Here is a 12,088-nt window from a genome sequence, read left to right as displayed (position 1 = left end):
TATAACATTTTTAAAAAAATAATTTAGTTCTTTGCAGCTTTGAATTTTTAAAATTGAAAACTGAACCAATTAAGCCTAGATTTTTTACCCCAAAACCATTTAAACAAAAAAAAAAAAAACAACTTAAACAGATTTAATTTTGCACACCCTGATTTAACTACTTAATTCAGTCCTCTCAGTTCTTTTGTTCTTTTTAATTTAAACCGAACTTTGTAGACCACAAGAGTTCATCGAAAATAACTTCAGAGATTTGTAAATCAAAAAGCTAATGATAATTAATCTTCCTGATAGCTTGGTTAAGACCAAGTTGGCGCAGATTACATCATGAAATTTGATTACATACATAAACAAATACATCATCCAAAAAAACATCCCTAGCTTCTTTCTAGTTTTGCATAGGGCCTCCTAACATATCTTCTTTCATGAAAGTACCTTGTAAAGCATAAATTTCATAGCTCATGCAGCATATAATGACATTTTCACTTGGACTATCCATGTGAAGCTTCAAATATCTCAGCTGAACTGCGACACTGTATTATGACAACTGTATGACATCGAGTGTACAAAGAAAAAATGGGGGAATATGAAAGATTTCTCACAGAAATTAACAAGCCATTACAAAATTTGAGGAAGAAATCTCTTGTTTTCGACTGTAAGGTAAATGGGACTCTCTGATGTATCATAATTATTCTTCAACTGTATCACTCCTCGTAGAGGGCAAAAATTCAGCAGCACTTGTGCTGAAACAATAGTCCTGAAGTTTACTTCTCTTCTGTACAGTTTCTGGCTTTTCCCTTTCAGCTGCAGATATCAACATCAAGACTATTGAGGCCATTTATACTTCCCAACATACACTGTATTTAGTCATTTTCAATCTGTATACCATCTTTATGCTGTAGTCTCTCTTGACGGAACAAGCACTGTCCCATCAGATAGAGGAATTCCCACTGTTCTTACATCCTTCACCTGCATTTGCTCCAGTTCATCTGGGGGGAACACTTCTGATTCCAAAGATGGGCATATATTCTTCACATGCAACCATGTCAATTGCCAGAAACTGTCACCACCAATGTCATCCCTTGGCATGAGGATACCAGTTGTCTTCATTACCAGCAGGGTGTTTTTGAGAAGCTCAGGGATTAATTCATGAATTTTTTCACTACGCTTCCCTCTGAATTTTACCTTCATGTACTTCTCCATACGATTAAGAACCCCTAGCCACAGTTTGCAGAAGGATGGTTGCAGTGAGAGATCTTGCAATGATTGTAGGAAAGTCTTTGACATGAGTTTCGTAGCCAAAACAAGTGTTCCTTCCATTTTCCTATAATCCTTTGGGAAGTTCCCTTGGGCAATTTCTAATAAATCATCCAGCAATGTAAAGATAACCATATCAAAGCACTGGAACCACAAGGAATTTGGAATATGAATCCCATCTACTACTGCCAGAGACCGTTGTAACATTAAAATAGCATGGTTCCTCACCTCTTCTCTCTGGTCCAAGCAGAGCTTCCTCAGTCCTTGCACCAGCCTCAACCACATCTCACCTATACTTTGATTCACTTTCACAGCAGCCTCATCTACCACAGAACTCTTGGTCTCATGTGACCATCTCACAAGGCAAACAACAGAACCTGCCATCATGTCTATGGCTGAAATAGACCGACCAACTTCCCCAACCCGAGACTCTGCAAACTGTCTTGCTGCATCTAGACACAGAATATAATTAGAAGGAAGGAGGTATGCCCCCTCAGACATTATAAATACTAATGTTTCAAATCCTGCTTCAGATGCTTCTGGATGTCGTGCTGTGATAGATAGTAAAGAAATGATTGTGCGCCAGCCTACGTGGGATCTGATATGTGCTGCATTTGCTTTTACAAGGCGCATAACTTCCTGTGTTATAGGTTCACAGTATGCATCAGCAACTCGAGCATCAAGTTTCAATATCAGCTGCAGTGACTTGAGGAGCTCATCTATCAGGTTCTCCTTATAAGGAAGCAACCGCTGGCATATTCTCAGAAGACCAAACACAGCCCTTTCCACCAGTGTGCAGGGCATTAGAATTGACTGAACAATATTCGACATATGCTCATGAACACCTTGCCAAATAAGCATAATCCTATCCCGGTTATTCAATGTAATTGCAATCAGCAACTCCAGGCAGAAGACACAATTGTCTTCCTCTTCCATTGTACTGCTTCCTTTACGAAGTCGTCCTGCAGCCAGTGTCAGGGCCCTCACAAGCTGCAGTAAAGACTCAGCTCGAAGAAACTTACTCTCCGTAAATATAGCATCAACGTGGCAGTTCTGTATCATCTCACGAAAGCGCTGATGTGCAGCTATCTGTTCCTCACTAGGCTGCAACTTCGTCTCCTCCATATCAAAAGATAAGAGCTGGCTAAACCGACCAATTATGCCAGATGATTTCCGAGGAATGGCTGTAGATGGTACATTTGATGATTTTAAGGGATTTGTTGAAGGCTTCCTTTGCTCCTGCTCATATGAGGGTTCTACATCTTCGGCTGCATCACTAGCCATTCTTGTAGGTAGAAAGCCAAGCTTATGCAAGCTTAAGACACAATCTAATACATTTTTCCAGCCAGAGTGGATATAATCACCATATTTATTTGCTATCGTGAAAACTGCTGTGGTTGCCATACTGGCTTTTGTATCCTCTTCAAAAGCAAGAATAGCTTCTTCAACAGACAAAGGAGTCAAGAGTGTCGTGAAATTACAGAGAGACACAACCAAATCATCTAATACATTACCAAAATGGTAGCACGCTGAAATTTTGGCAATGGCCAACAATCCACCAACACATGTTCGTAAAACATCTTCTTGCTCCACTTGATCGAAAACAACTGATATAGCAGCTATAGTTGGGCCTGACAAGATGGCAAACATATCATGGTCGAGAAATGCTCTAGAATCACAGACAATATAAGGAGTGGTTTCTTTCAATTTGTGCAGTATATTAATCCATCTGCCTGACGTCATAACTGGAAACCCAGCACCTTGATCTGGAATCATCTGGATTTCATTGTCACAGATTGAATGGTAAAGCTCTGACAGGAACTGACGAGGAAGATCCTTTCCTCCATTGATGTGCCGATTATTGCGGATGAAATCTTCTTCAGTCATCTTCTTCTTAACCTGCACATTGTGTTGATCCGTATTAAGCAAAATAAGTGAGTATGACAACAAAAGAGCAGCATCTTTGTTGAATAATATTTGTGGTGACTGCTCATAATATCTTTCAGCAAATGCCTCAAGCACTCTCTGTATCTTCTGTGATTCGCCTGGCAATCTGAATGTACCCAGGAAGAGACGCAATGCAGCATCTAAATTCATGTCACAGAAGTCAAATGTCTTGGCAAATTCGTGAAGCACCAAAATGCAAAATTCATCATGATTTCCCAAGAAATCTCCAATGAGATTCTTATCTAACCCCGATGTGTACCTAAAGAAGGAGGCTACACTTTGTGGATCAAGTTTATCAGGCAGCAAATGCATGCCTTGCAGAAATTCCAAACCTTTTTTAGGATCTCTGTTAAAGTGATCAGCTCCAACCATCAACCTCCTCTTGATGTATTTTGTCTTACGGACATATGGAACCCAATAGTTCGGGTCACTGTAATTTTCACATCTCAATGTCCAAAATGCTTCATATCTTTCATTATCTACTACAGCCTCCTTTGAAGCAGGCAATTCATTGCCTATCCTTTCAGCTATTCCCTGAATCATGGATATCAGACCATCCAGAGCAAGAATTTGCATTGCGGACAAAGGACCATTCAAAGGGAATGCACTTTTTGATATCAGGTTAGCCAAGTCTTCAAACACATTACTGCAGGTTATATCACAATCAAAATTTGCATACATTTCAGCCACAAATGTTTGCTGTCTGCAGAGGTCAACCATAGCCTCCAAAGCGACCTCCTGTTGCTGGTATGAATATCCATGCTTGCTTTGAGCAATTTTTAGAAGCACACATGAAAAGAAAGCTTCAAGTTGTACTTTGAGCTCAGTACGCAAATGATGATAAAGATTGTGAACAATGCTATATACTGTAGAAAGAATCAATGGGCTCATTGACAGACCAAACTGCATCAGGTTACGAAACAATTCATCCTGAATCAAACCCAATAACTTAGGATGTTTACTAAAAGAAGGTCCACCCAATTCAACAGCTGAATTAATTAAACCAAGAGCAAAAAGTGGAACATCTTCATCATATGCTATCGGATTTGATCTAGGACCAATTCCAACGTGGTCAATAAAATTTAAAAGGGAACACAAGAAATGAAATATCTCCACCATGCACGGGACCCCAAAAGGTTCCATCATCACCTTTTCAGTCTTTTCAGTAGCCTCTGTTTCATCACTGACACAGATGTTGTTTGTATCCATTTTGTTCTCTGGTTTCACACTACCAGAAAGAGCACTTGATGCATATCCGACGGATGGTTGTACATCAAGTTCAATGCTAACATTGCCATTTTCTAGCTGTTTATCCACCTGCACAAGAAAATATCGTCTCTGTAAATTGCACAAAAAAGAATACAGCCAGGCTAAATAATAATATTTGAAATGAGGAAGAGCATCTCACATGCACTTGCACTGGACATAGTAGTTAAACCTTTCAAATGACGCCTCACATTCAAATAAAGATATATACTATTTTACACTAAGAATCCTCAAAAACTCCAAAGACATTTTTCTCCACTTTTAGGGAACACAAAGTTTGTAGAATTAAATATTGAAACAGAACCAGCCCTATTTCTCCAAAGCCAGTTGATAGCCTTTTTTCAGGTGGTAAAATCTCTGGTACATTGTAAAATTGCTGGATTCAAACCCACCCTTAATGTTATATCCCCCTGTATCCTTTCATCAGAAAGCGAGAGAGAGAGAGAGAGAGAGAGAGAGGTGCACAGTAACCATTTGGATACGAAAATAAATACAAAAACTGAGGCAAGTCTTTAGTACTCGAAAAATCAGTTTATGCTCTGATGGGTTTTCAAATTAGCATTACAACTTTCTAGTGTCTCTGTGTCTGCAAATATTATTTTTGGACAAGTGGTAGGAAGGAATCCATGGTGGTGGAAACATCTTATAACATAAAGGTTGAGGAAATTAAAAACCAGAAACTGTCCGGAACAATTACCATGTCACCAACATATGAACTGCTGCCATTAGTCAATGAGTATTCTGAAATGTTGATATCAGGCAGAAGAGAAAAAATACACCTAACCAATTCATGCATTGTGTGGCGTGCTATTCTCTGCAACAATTCACCTTTCGAGCTTGCCTGATGAACTATACGAAAGCATGTATTTACAATGGTGCACACATGCTGATTACTCAACTTAGCTGCTGCCCTGCTTTTCATGCAAGCTAAAAGAACCTGAAGTATCTTCATCAGCACCACTTCTTCAGATGCTGGATCAGTTACCTCAAACCGGCAGCTCGTCACTGCATCAACTATTAACTGCATAGCATCTCCCACATTCACAGTATCAAGGGTAAGCACATCAAGTGTCAAGATTTTGTTAACAGATGATAAGGCAACACCAGTTATTGGTGCACCAGTTTCATCAGACTGAATGACATCTAAAAATGGCTGGAGATAAACAGCAGGGTCAATATTGTGCCACTGGTTTTGCCAAGAGAAGATATGCTTCCGTAATTCTTTCAAGGAATGTATGAGAGAGTGCTCTAATTGATCGTCATCTGGCATATAGTGGACTCCCCACCGTACATTTCTTCTCATTACAGCCAAAACAGCACCTATTTCAGAATTAACCATACATGCCAAAGCACCTCTAGAAGATTTAGTGGGACAGCCCTTGAATTCTCCACAGAATGGATCATTTCCAGTATGTGGATTCAGATGCACCATGCTTAGCCCCGTTCCTTCTCACAACTTCAAATTATGCTTAGACCATGCAGCCAGCAACTAAATAAGCAAGATGCTGCAATGGGGGTGGGTAAAAGTATATCATGCTTCGTGATTAACAAATGTATTAGAAAACAAATTCACATGAAATTTAAAGTTGAATTATAAAAAAGAGGTCATGAAGCATAATAAAAAGGCAGCTTTAGACTTCAACAAATTCATTGACAAGCCTATAACATACAACATAAACATGCCATACCAATAAACCTTCCTCTTTGTAGGAAAAGATATGGTTAATTTACCTACTCATGAATTTAAGAACAAGAACCTAGATATCACATTTAGTATTTCTTAGACATTACATCTAGAAAGTCTTAAGCATCACACTTAAGGTCTTGATCTAATCACATAACCAAAAAAATAAATATCTCTCAAAATATTGTATTGGATAACTGAACTTAGTCTCTCAAAAGTGAGATTACAAAAATATTTATAATGTTTACTGAGTAAACTTTCTTAAATAGGTTTAAATTAAGTAATCTTAATACTAATAGTATTAAGAGATAATATTATTAATACAAATAGAAAAATTAAATACTAAAAAGATAATATCTTAAAGTTACTGAAACTATAACAATAAACTCCTAATAAAAAAAATTTAAAAGAAAAAAGTATATATATATATATATATTGAAAAAGCACCAAAAAGATGCAACCCATATACAAAAGAATTTACAAGTCTAATAAACCATCATTAAAGTCTCCAAAACTGTCGCTGAAATAAAGTGGTTGACCCTTCATCAAAAAAATCAGGACTTGGAACCACGAATCTCTAAATCTATCAAAATTATAAACTATACCTTCACAAGCCTTATTTCTCTCTTCTCAAAATAACTCAAATGGTAACCAAAACGATAAGCTTAACTGACTACTTATTACTTTGTGTTTTTCCATTCCCATAGCTCCTTCCTCATTGTGCCTGCTATTGCCCAGCTCAACCCCAAGAAACCATAAGCAAAAGACCATAGATTGTGAGCAAATGGGCACCAAAGGAGAATGTAATTGCACAACTCAACTTTTTTTTTCTGCCAGTAGCATCCATTACCAAAGTATTGTCCCCCTTTATCAACTTACCATAGTGAGAATGCATCACCAAACTACTTTCCATACAAAAAAAGCAACCCTTGGGGTGGAACTTCACCTTCCACACCAGCTTCCAAGGGGACACCTTCCCTTCTGGTTAACAAAGGTAATATAATTTGACTGAGAAGCTGCCCCATCAAATTTAGCCTCTAGGTAGGTTCATCCTTGATCCCCTCAAAAATTACCACCTGGAAAAGAGAATTAAGAAGTTTTAGATAGTCATCAACCTCCCAATCATTCAAATTTCTGGTTAAATTAAACATCCAAGTGCCATTTCCTAGGTACGATTCTTTCACTGAATATCCTTGTTCTGAGCTGTACCAGTTTTCTTTAGAAGAATTTAGAGCTATATGATTAATTGATGGAAACAACAAACAAAGAGCCCCCCTTCACCAATCATCCCTCCATAAACTCACCCTTCCCCCTGACCCAACTCTGCATCAGTTCTCAAGAATTCTCCCTTGCTAATATTAAATTTCTTCCACAACTGTAAACCATATGGCCCCTGGTGTTTCTGACACACCAAACAAGCTTCTCCAACCCAAATTTAGCCGCAGTCACCTTCCTCCATAAACTCTCTCTTTCCATAATGAAACTCCCAAATCATTGTCCTTGAAGAGCCATATTGAACTCAACAAGGGACCTCAATCCCAAACTAAGCCTCCTGAGGTGAATATTTCACCTATCCCATGGCACAAGATGATACCTCCTTTTATCTTCTAAGTCTCCACACAGAAATCTACATTGAATTGCCTCCAATGTTTTGCTACACTTACAAGGAGGATGACCAAATACAATATATGGGGGATATTAGCCATTAAGCTTTTTATGAGAGCAAGTCTTCCAGCCCTATAAAGTAAACCTCTCTTCTAACTTACCAAAGGGACTCAAATCTACTCACCACTTGATCCCACGATGAAGTATCTTTAAATTTAGCACCAAACATCATAATATTCTTATATTTAATAAAATTGTAGTTTTAATCTATTTAAGACAATTTAAACTTAATTCATTCTGCACCATTCTCCTGCAATTGGAGAGAATTTGTCCACGAGTTGTGAAGTGGTGGAATTATGTAAAACATTGATCTTCAAGCTTCTTCATGAAACTTAGAAAAATTCGTACATGGTCATTCTCTTTAATGCCAAAACTAATAGAAACACACAATTGTTGTAAGATTGCAAAATCTTGGTGGGAGGATGAAATCAAAATATTAACAAATTTGCACTTCAATTTCATCCTTGAATACACCAGATCTAATTATTGGCTTAGGTTCCTCCTTACACTGAACTTTGGCATAACTCTCTTAAGGTAGTAAAAGGTCTGGAATAACCTCAAAGTTTTTACTCCTAGAAAGATGTGACAGTTCTTATTTCTCAGCTTCAATGAGCTCATACCTTTATAGTTCTCATTGACTATAGGCACTTTTGGATATCTGTATTTATTTTACTCCTGTAATCATAAGTACTAAAACTATTATTCCAAGTACAAAATGGTAAGAATTGGCACTCTCGTTGTGGAATATGTTGATCATATAACTAAGGTCGACCTAAAAGAATGTGTTTGAATATTATAGGGACAATGTCACACAAGATTGAACAGGTACTATGAAGAATAGATAAAAACCTTGTTGAGTTACCAAAATCCTTTATTGTCTGTCCAACCTAATCTATATGGTTGCAGATGTGGCTGGGTAGAAAGATTGAGTTGTTCAATGATAGAGATTAAAACAAGAATCTTGGAACAATCTCCATGAATGACAGACTTCTTACATTTATTAACACAGCAGGCTAGGATTTAAAATATTGGAGAACGCTTCAAATCTTCCTTCACTTTTACTGCCTTGTTGTGCATAGCTACAGCCAAGAAAAACTTGTCAAATTTATTATCTTTGTGTGATTACTTGTCCTATTCCTTAATATTCCACATATTTAAAAATTTTCCATACAGTAGACATAGAATTTGATGGGTCTAAAACTGGACTAGATGAACCGGTATAGTCAACTCAATCTAAAAAAGTTAACACTAAGGTAATTTGACAAAGTTCACTCATGCGTCATGTGTGCTGGCCTCGCATGCAAGTTCTTGGTCACCAAATGGCATTGGGTTTCCAGCAGTAGGCTTGCTTGAGATAGGTGGTTGCAGATTGGGTATCAAATGAGACATGGTTGCAGAAAAGTCCTGGAACAAGAAAGGTATAAGTAGGACGAAAGTGCATAGCATGTTTTCTGGTAGAATTTCACAGTGAGACCTTGAGGTTTCACCAATTGGGAGTATCTGATACTGATGGTGGCAGCAATGTCAATCACCATACACTGGTTGTAGATGATTGCAGCTGGTGGCTGATTTGTTGGTTTTAGGGTTTGAACTTCTTTTTTATTTTATTTTTTTTTTGGTCCAACGGGCTTGGCTGTTTGGGGTGTGAGATTCTAAAATTCTGGGTGTAAACCTTTACCTTTGATACAGATAAAAGACAAATTATGGCTGATTTGACTACTCAAGAAATTGGTGATAAAAACCTATATATCACACCTAGATTTTATCATATATCTTCTATAAAAAATGAATTTCTTAGATATCAAATCTAAAAAATCCTAAATATCATTCTTAATGGTTTTATTGCATCACACAACTAGAAAATTGAAGGAAAGACTCCCAAGATCTTTATTGAATAACTGAATTTTGTCCTAAAAGTTAGATTATAACATATTCATACTATTTCCTAAATAACCTTTCACAAATAAGATTAAACTAAGTAATAGTAGACTCCTAAATAGTACAATAGTTTTACATTTAATAGAATTATATCTAATCCAATTTGATAATTTAAACTTAAGTCATGCTACATCGCTACTGCAAAGGTCCAGACAAAATTCTTCATAGCAAAGCCCATAAAATGCAGGACTTATTTGAACCTCTGAACCTACATCAACAAATTATTTACAGAGTAAAAATCTTAAGCACTGGCTATACATATGTAAACTTTCTTTTATCCCACTTAGAGTTCTTTGCATTATATTAAAACAATCAGCAAAAGGGATTCTGACCCAGTTGATGGGAGAAAGTTGCAAAAGCTTTCTGCCTTCGTATCAGAAGCTTCCTGGAATCTAACTATAATGGAAACAAAGGTAATTTTTAACTTCAGAGGGGCACCTAAGAGAATGCTCTGCAACTAAACGCCTGCTTTAACAATCAAGATTATGGTCTAACACCATGTACTGAAAAGCATATGGACTATGTATAACTAACTGAACTTACTCTGAACAAGATGATTCAATGATAGATCTAAATCTGAAAATGGCTTCTGCTATAATCTTTGTTTTAATTCAAAGAACTACAAATTGCACATGGAAGAAACATAAGCATCTTGCATCTATTCTCAACTCGAATTTAATTAAATACTGAAGTAAACAGACAAAGTAAAACAGTTTGGTAACTTGATCGTTACTTTAACGACATCTAGCAGCTAGGTAATTACAATCTACCGATTTTCAGTCATTCGAACGAACATTAAGTCAACAACATAATGATTCATCCCTGATATTCTCAAAATTCATTAACTATACATATAGATGGTCCGGATATAAATGCATAAAGTTCTGGCTACGTCCAAAGCAGAAACTCCGTAGCCAAAAAAAGGCATATGCAGTGAAGTTAACATCTAAACGAAAGCGAAGCAGAAAATCAATGAAAAAAAGAGCAAAGGAGAAGTTAACATGGAATTATCTCAGATTTACGGTTAGGCAGTATATTTTACAGAAAGCGAGAAAGAGAGAGAGAGAGAGAGAGAGAGAGAGAGAGAGAGAGAGAAATCGGGCAGGTACGTATTGCATTACCGCGAATGCAGAGAGAGAGCACCTGAAAATGGTGAATCGACAATGAAGGAAAGGAGCCGCCATTGAATATAATGAAGATCAAAGAGAGGGGAGCTACCTTGTCCCCATATTGATCGAGAGCAGCGTCTTGGAACTGCAATTTAGAAGTAAGAAAAGGATTTGTTGAGATGGAGATGGGCAATTTGAAGATCTTTTTTCTCCCCTCCGCTTTGATCTCTCAATCAACTTCCATCTATCACCAAACCAACCCTAAATAATTCAGACGAAAGGAGGCGTTGCTTATCCTTCAATGGACCAATAGATCGAGAAGAGAATTGTCGAATGCTTGATCAACGAGGATCTGAGAAGTGAAAATTAAAAAAAATCTTTCTTTGATGTCCTGTTGATTATAAATCAGTTCAATAATTTGAATTACTGTACTATGAAATTGTATATAACATATTAATTTAACAAGTCTTTGTTTTACATTACTGTAAAGATATCAAAGCAATAATTTTGACAGCAAAAGTGTAATTTTTCTTTTTAAAAAAGAGAAATATTAGAAAAAGCTTTACTTTCCCTTCAATAAATTCATAAAAAAATTATTTACAGCAATGCGACTATGTGAGCAAGTAGTAAATCTAAATAGAATTTTAAAAATTAATAAGAATATAATATAAGTAAAGAGACTAATTTCATGCTATAAGGGATAAAGTTGTAATTATCGTAAATACAAGGACAAAATGTAAATACTCATAGTTTAGGGTTAAACTTATAAATAGTCAAAGTTGTGTTCCTCCTATAAATATTGTTGTAAATTCTTCATTAATACAGTTCTCATTTTTCCAAATACAAAGCTCGAGTTTCTGTATCTCTCTCACTTTCTGGTTTACCAAACATAAATCTTTCTTCCAAATTTTCATTGTTTAATGTGTATTTTTCACTAAACACACTTTGAAACTCTCCACAAAACTGATATGGTATCAGAGCACTCTGATCATTCCAATTAACTAGTAAAAAATGAGCATTCGGGAAGCCCTTATTTTTCGTCTTTGCTGATTTCGTTGTAATCTAAGATTCCATGGAAGATTCAACAAGTTAAGACTTGTTAAGGACGAAGGAGACGACCTCAAACTCGTATTATCTACATTTAAAAGAGAATCCCTCTCTTCAACTTACTTCTGTGTTGCTGACAGGTAATAACTTCCATATTTGGTCTTGTTCAATATATATG

General features: G+C 36.6%; 1 protein-coding gene across 8 annotated transcripts; it reads right to left on the bottom strand.

The window, feature by feature from the left end:
* Positions 1-429: 429 nt before the first annotated feature.
* Positions 430-11,270, bottom strand: LOC110820219 (ARF guanine-nucleotide exchange factor GNOM-like). Of its 8 annotated transcripts, none has more exons than XM_088217223.1 (4): positions 10,876-11,270; positions 7,031-7,227; positions 5,165-5,972; positions 430-4,518 (listed from the first exon to the last, which is right to left on the bottom strand). In XM_088217223.1, exons 3-4 carry the CDS (start codon positions 5,897-5,899, stop codon positions 889-891), a joined length of 4,365 nt encoding a protein of 1,454 aa, XP_088073349.1. In that variant the 5' UTR covers positions 5,900-5,972; positions 7,031-7,227; positions 10,876-11,270; the 3' UTR covers positions 430-888. The 8 variants fall into 8 exon arrangements, with proteins under 8 accessions (XP_088073349.1, XP_088073354.1, XP_088073352.1 ...); XM_088217228.1 differs by having other exon boundaries at positions 7,098-7,227; XM_088217226.1 differs by having other exon boundaries at positions 10,898-11,270.
* Between the last annotated feature and the right edge of the window lie 818 nt (positions 11,271-12,088).

Source organism: Carica papaya, chromosome 1 (assembly GCF_054855325.1).
Source record: "Carica papaya isolate Zhongbai chromosome 1, ASM5485532v1, whole genome shotgun sequence".
Classification (NCBI taxonomy): Eukaryota; Viridiplantae; Streptophyta; class Magnoliopsida; order Brassicales; family Caricaceae; genus Carica; species Carica papaya.
Note: the sequence above shows the minus strand (reverse complement) of the source record. Positions and strands in the feature narration are given on the sequence as shown.

Coding starts and splice junctions, on each gene's coding strand:
- LOC110820219 (XM_088217223.1), bottom strand. CDS start 5,899: ATGGTGCATCTGAATCCACATACTGGAAATGATCCATTCTGTGGAGAA. Junction 4,519..5,164: donor GTTCATATGTTGGTGACATG/GTAATTGTTCCG, acceptor TTTCTTGTGCAG/GTGGATAAACAGCTAGAAAA.